Raw genomic sequence first — 6,480 nt, 5'->3', positions numbered from 1 at the left:
CTCATTCCATTTGCTATTTAGTGGAATATATGGTTGGAAAGAAACATAAGATTTTTTCAACGGAAGTATCACTCTATTGAAAAGATGATTGATGATACTAAGATGCTGCTTTACAATTGGTTTTTGAAGGATGGAGTGTTCATGAACTACTCATTGGAGATGGTTCTTAACAATTGGCATGCTGTTATCTTGTAACTTATTGTTTTTTCTTCTTTCCTTGTTAGCCAGGCTCTCATGCCTTGGTTTTATTTTGTAGCTTTACATCAGTGGCTATCATTCTCTCGATGAGTGCCTACTGTTTTCCTTAATAACATTTGCTCTTTCTTGCGTCAAAAAAAAAACCGGATGAAGTAATTCTTTCATTACTGACTTGAAGCGCGGCTATCCCCAGAGCCGTTCAAATTTCCTTGTGGAAGAAAACCATATGGTTGATCAGTGCATTTGAGAGATGTCACAGGTAGAAATGACTAGCAATTTGACTATTATAAATTTAGATGAAAGTTTAAAATTGGGAATTTTTTTGGAAGAACAAAATAGCATTGGAAAAGCCACTTTACACCAACAGATAAGCTAACACGGTTACACGGCGTATATCAAAATGGTTTTGCCATTTCTTATTCATGATAAGGAAAATAAATCATTTTACTTTTGTCATTTCTTATTCATCTTTTGAATGTCAAAATGCTCGTGTTTCCTACTTCTGACGCTTGTATATCTTCACTAAGAAAGACTTCAGAACTGCCTGAACAGCTTTGCTCGGGTGAGCTTCTATGGAGGAGATGAGCTTTTCATAGCTGTTCCGCTCGTACTCAGCAAATACCCCCTATAAGAGTAGTGTAGAAGAAACATTAAGAAAATGAAAAATACAAGGAAATGAATGAGAACTGCCAAAAGCCAGGCTTATACACGTATACTGGATAGCTGACATAAGATAACAACATAATCAACATTTAAATTGAAGTTCTTACATAAAGTAAAAATAAGAAGGGAGAGAATTCCAACCTCAAGATCTAGATCTTTATAAAGTCTTTTCACTTTTTCAACACAAGCTGAATCTGCCTTTCCATAGTTCTCCTGGAAAAAGAAATTCATAATGAGTACTAATAGAAGACGGTCAAACATCGATTTACAACAAAATATAAAAAAGAAGAGGTCTCTTACGTATAGTATCTTCTTTTGCTCATCATTAACACGTTCAAGCGCTTGCACAACCAACCATGAGCACTTGAAATCTTCAATATCTGTTCCAATCTGGTTGTCCAAAAACAACACATAATACAGTCAAACCTCGATAAATGAATGACCTCAGGATCAAGAAAAAATATTCGTTTAGCGGGGTTATTTATTTATCGATAAATGAGTATTTATTCATTTAGACAATATTTTCGTAATTAAGAAGTTAAATTATATAAGAGAAGATGTACAAATGTAGCTATAGGGAAAAAACAATTACAAACTGTTTCCGTCATTGTAAGATTTGGTTTGAAGATACAGATGTTCCAGAACTAGAAAATGGTCAATTAGAAGAAGATATCCAAGGATTAACTGGTGTCATTTTTTATTTACGTTATAGAAATTTGATGGATGTCGAACATGTTTTAAACTATCCTAGCGAGAATGATGCAGTTATCGAATATCCAACAAACGGAGAAATTATTGAGTCAATAATGGATGACGAGAATGATACTAAACCAGACGATAGTAGCGTCGTACTAAATATTTCATCTCAAGATGTCTTTCAAGCGATGGTCACTTTTAAAAAATTCTTGATACAACACGGGCAAAATATTCCAGAAATTGTGCAAGCATTGCATAAAATTAAGGCTGCGATGCATTTTGGTTTGGGTGGAAAAAAAAAATCATTTAACCATATATGAAATTTTTTTGAGTTTAGTTCTACATATATTTTTATTTAAAATTTACTGATTATGTATTTTGTTTTATTCTTATATATATTTTTTTATATGGAAATTTAGTGATTATTCATTTATATTTTTATAGGGCCTTTAAGGATTTAATTTTTTTTTATTCATTAATGCATTAATCGAGGTTATTCATTTATCACTTTGGTCCAAGTAGGGACCAGAGAAAATTATTCATTTGGCGAGGTTATTCATTTATCGAACATTCATTTATCGAGGTTTGACTGTAAAGATACTTTGAAAATTATCCTCTCTTTTTTTATGGAATTCAAGTTTAAGTTGAGATAACAAACCACCGGGGGAATCAGTGAGAATGTTAGAAACTCCATCCTAGTGAACTAGTTAACTCATCCACACAGATCACATGGTGACTGGTGAGGCTGGTTGACCTCATGTCAAAAGCAGATGAAAATAAAAAGTAAACATCTTCTCGGGTTTGATTATTGGGTAGTATATTAAAGAAGACGAATTCAGTGACATACCTTACCAATCACTTCAGGAGTCCCGAAGCAATCTAGATAATCATCCTACAAATGAAAATTTTGATTCACTGATAGTAGGAGGTGAAAGGAAGATTGGACATATTGATCTTTATTGCATGTATAGAGAAATCACCTGTACTTGGAAGTAGGTTCCCATTTCAACGAGAATATTCTTCACGTTTATATGATCCTCCAAATTCTCACCTGACAACAGCAATGCACACGCAACCTGTGACCCAACAATATAAGAGAAATTAGAAGGCCAGATTCACTGCAACCTTTGAGGTGAAAAATCTTGCTCTCCAGGCTTCATAATACATTATAAGACACCACTGAAGGTTCTTCCTGATGCTTCAAGCATGTATCTTGCAAATCCTGTTTTCATAGCTTTAGTGTAGGCCCAGCCATTCTAAGGGTGACCGCATATTATTCATTGAAGATCCTAAAGCATTTATCAGAAACCTATATCAACTGTTGTTATTTCATACAACAAAAGATGAATAACATGGAAGTTTTTTTCAAAACTCATAAAGACTAAAGCACCGAAAGCAATTTAGATTTCATGCAGGCCAGACAAAGACTCGTGCTTTTCCCTAATGAAGAAAACAACAAGAGACTTTCCTGGCTTTAGGTGATTCCAGTAAGTCATACAGCAATAAGAAACAACTACTGGCGACATGCTATCAAAAAATTCTTCCAAAGGAGGCATGGCATCCCATTGAGAACAAAAGCAATAGGAGAAGGCTTGCACAAAATGACAGTTCAACTCACCGGTAGATAAAATGAGTAATATGCAGTTTTGTACTGAACAATGTGACGGTGGCTGCATCAAGAAAATACAGTTTCATAGATAAGTTTAGATAAAATCATTCTCATATTACGACACAAATAATACTTGCAAGGCGACACATGATTCTCAGACAAACTATTTATCATAATCAATGAAATTCCTGCAACATGCCAGCCTCTAACCATTAACATGGTAGCCATTAAACGATAACGTACAGCACAAGACATGATCCACTTACCATTTGCCAAGGCTCATATGCAAATGGGACAAAATTATCAACTTATAGCGACTAATTTGAAGAGACAAAGTATAAAGACTTCATTGGTACTAGCATATTATAATACTTTACAATTTACAGCGATTCAAATTTTCTCTGTCTTCCTTCTAATAGTTTTTGACTATTTAACCATGACCTATGCTTACACAGTCAGGGACAAGAGTATAACTCCGTACAGAATGTTTGAACACACTCACAGAACTTTGCTACGATCAGTGTGACCAAGTAAATATCGTGATCATGCCATCCTACGAAAGGAAGATTAACTAATATCATTACGGAAGAAATGTGTATACCATCTACTATCTTGAGTCGAAGATCAATAAACAGAACGCAGCAGTATACAACTAGACATAAGTGAATAAGGAGTCTATGGAACACATGTCTAGAAACATTTATGCGCAGGCTCTTCTACCAAAAGCTATTCCTTCATAAACACTTTATCTTTCTACTTACACTGGCAATGTATACTTCGATAGATCTTTCTCCCCTTCTATTGTGGTAATCAAATCTACCATCTGTCCTGAAGCTGTTTGGTATTCAACCTGTTATCCATCCAAAATTATATACACCATTCATGGAGATGTTGAATCAAAATTAAATCTATTAATTACTTAATGCAATACCAAGCACCTCGTTAAACAACTCCAGCAGATCCACATAGTAAACTTTCCGTCTGAAGTACTTCTTGAGAATCCTGGGAATGTGATTCCGAAGTAGAAGCCCATCATTCACAGCTATCATACCAACCTATGTACAATGAACAATTAATACGTGCTATTAAGCTCTCCAGCCAAAAAAGAGTAATATTGGTCATATAATTTCCTACTAATTAACATGGCATGAGTAATGGCTGCCTGCTACAGAGGATATACAACAGATCAGTAGAATTGTTGAACATGGTTGAAATAGACCTTCTCCACTCTGAACCAACAAGGTTGACCTCGACGTGTGTGAGCGCCATCCATGATATCATCAAGGACAAGAAAGCATGCCTGAAGCTGTATGCATTTACAAGAAGAAAGGTTTAACGAATCAATAATTTATCAAATGATCTAAAGATAATAATTATTTAGATAAGTTAGAAACGCATATGTCCACTCCATAGTAATACCCATTCAATGCACCAACCAAGAGTAGATGAAAGGAATATTTCTTCTTCGGACAGTTCATCTCCTTTCAGCAATCTGTAACTATCGACCACAGAGAGCCCTCGATTCACTTTCCCTGTAGAAATTAGAATGTAAGACGCGATATTAAGACAAGACAACTTCCCTGATGTGGTAGTTCTGTGTTTCACTTAGTCTCAACTAACTTGGAGACGAACTTAGAAACATGAAGACCATGAGGCACAACCTAGATTTTTTTCATAATGTATAAATAATAGATGCAAGAAAAACAATTGTCTACTGCACCTCCAGGCACATTGTAGTCCAGCATCTGAAAATAAAACAAGCATGAGCATGATCAGAATACAGCGGGGCTAAATACCATGAAATGGTTTAAAACGTAAATGCTCGAAGATGATAATTAAAAGTAAGTCGTGAAACAACAACACTACAAAGAGAAACTTTATATTTCAAGAAGCATTAACATTTCCAAAAATGTTTATGTTCATGAACCAGTATTTCCAGTTACACCAGTCACCCAACAAGGTTTTGCCGGCCTTAAGATTTGCAAGAATGGCTTCGGCACACATTATTACAAAAATGAGCTTATCACAAATACTAAGTACAACAATCAAAACGATTCAAATTGTTAATATTACCATGGAGTCATATGACAATTCTAATAGTAAGCCATTATTTTGCTTTAACACCATGTCAGTAGAGAAGCGCCAATGCTAAAATGTTCGCATGTATAAACTTAAACCTAACTATAACTATCTAATCCTCATATACAAAATTCCTAAACACTACAATTTCAACATTCTTTCTCTTTCTAATTATTCTGACAAAAATCATGATAATCCGATTCCAACCATGTCTTTGAAGTTCAATCAGTAGGTTTTCTTGATTCCTCACATCTTTCCCTCGAGCCTTGCCATAACAAAAAGCAATATATTTAAAATAAACTAATTTGTTTTTTCCCAAAGAAAAATACCAACAAAACCTTGACTACTAACGAAAATCACTTCTAAAACAAAACCTTACAAAAAAAAAAAAATTGAATCATCCAAAATTGAAAGGAAAAAAAAAAATCTGATGCAGGATCATAATGATGATTTACCTTGTCGACCCAATTGCGAGCATCATCAGTAAATTCATAAGAAGGATCTTGAAGGAGATCAGATTTGAGGTCATAGTAAACCTTTAAGAATTTAGGCTTAAGATCACCACTAGTAGTAGTTGTTGATCCATTCGAATTCGCCATTGCCGAGTGAAAGCAAGAAGAAGAAGGAGGAGGAGAAGGGTGAAAGATGGAGGTAGAAATAAATGATGATTTGTTTAGGTGTGCATGAGCAGAATTTAGGAAACCACCATTTAATCTCATCGCTGTCTAGTTTTGGAAACTTCTTAAATCCTATGAAAGGGTTTTTCACTTTTTCTCCTTTTCCATTTGGCGACTACAGCTTGTAAATTTGTGTTCCAAGGCTCCCTTGATGCAGAACTAGGAACTACTAGCACGTTTCCAGGACCGATAAATGGCCTAAAGGTCTGTAGATTTGGGCACGGGGGCCTGAACATTAGAGACCGGTATAATTTTTGAGCGAAGTTTTGGTGGCACAAAAGTCTGCCCATTGTAAGGTTCAGTATGAGTACCTGAGTGGCTGAATCATCAGTTCCCATGCAATCTTTTCTGGAAATCTAGATTGCCTCGTAGATTTTTATTTTATTTTCATTTTTGAAGCATGTATTTATCAAAGAAACTATGAGGAAAATATACGAGGGTATTAATACCCATAGAATTGCTTAATACAATTTGACTATTGAAATTTGGGATTGCATGTTCCCACATTTTGGTTCCAAGATTCCATGTTTGGTTTCCATCTGATACGTGATTAGCAAC

General features: G+C 35.0%; 1 protein-coding gene across 1 annotated transcript; it reads right to left on the bottom strand.

The window, feature by feature from the left end:
* Positions 1-494: 494 nt before the first annotated feature.
* LOC113348916 (farnesyl pyrophosphate synthase 1-like) lies at positions 495-6,085 on the bottom strand. The gene is made up of 12 exons (XM_026592824.1): positions 5,701-6,085; positions 4,887-4,911; positions 4,586-4,698; positions 4,386-4,472; positions 4,105-4,221; positions 3,928-4,016; positions 3,176-3,227; positions 2,538-2,633; positions 2,405-2,449; positions 1,162-1,251; positions 1,003-1,074; positions 495-823 (listed from the first exon to the last, which is right to left on the bottom strand). Exons 1-12 carry the CDS (start codon positions 5,962-5,964, stop codon positions 695-697), a joined length of 1,179 nt encoding a protein of 392 aa, XP_026448609.1. The 5' UTR covers positions 5,965-6,085; the 3' UTR covers positions 495-694.
* Between the last annotated feature and the right edge of the window lie 395 nt (positions 6,086-6,480).

Source organism: Papaver somniferum, chromosome 2 (assembly GCF_003573695.1).
Source record: "Papaver somniferum cultivar HN1 chromosome 2, ASM357369v1, whole genome shotgun sequence".
NCBI lineage: Eukaryota > Viridiplantae > Streptophyta > Magnoliopsida > Ranunculales > Papaveraceae > Papaver > Papaver somniferum.
The sequence above is the reverse complement of the archived record's forward strand: the minus strand, read 5'-3'. Positions and strand labels throughout refer to the sequence as shown.

What these genes read in the sequence shown, in the direction of transcription:
- LOC113348916 (XM_026592824.1), bottom strand. Translation starts at nt 5,964, where the DNA reads ATGAGATTAAATGGTGGTTTCCTAAATTCTGCTCATGCACACCTAAAC. An exon ending in CTCGCAATTGGGTCGACAAG is followed by an intron (nt 4,912 to 5,700) that starts GTAAATCATCAT and finishes TTTTATTTTCAG; the next exon opens with ATGCTGGACTACAATGTGCC. An exon ending in ATTACTCATTTTATCTACCG is followed by an intron (nt 2,634 to 3,175) that starts GTGAGTTGAACT and finishes GTTGGGTCACAG; the next exon opens with GTTGCGTGTGCATTGCTGTT.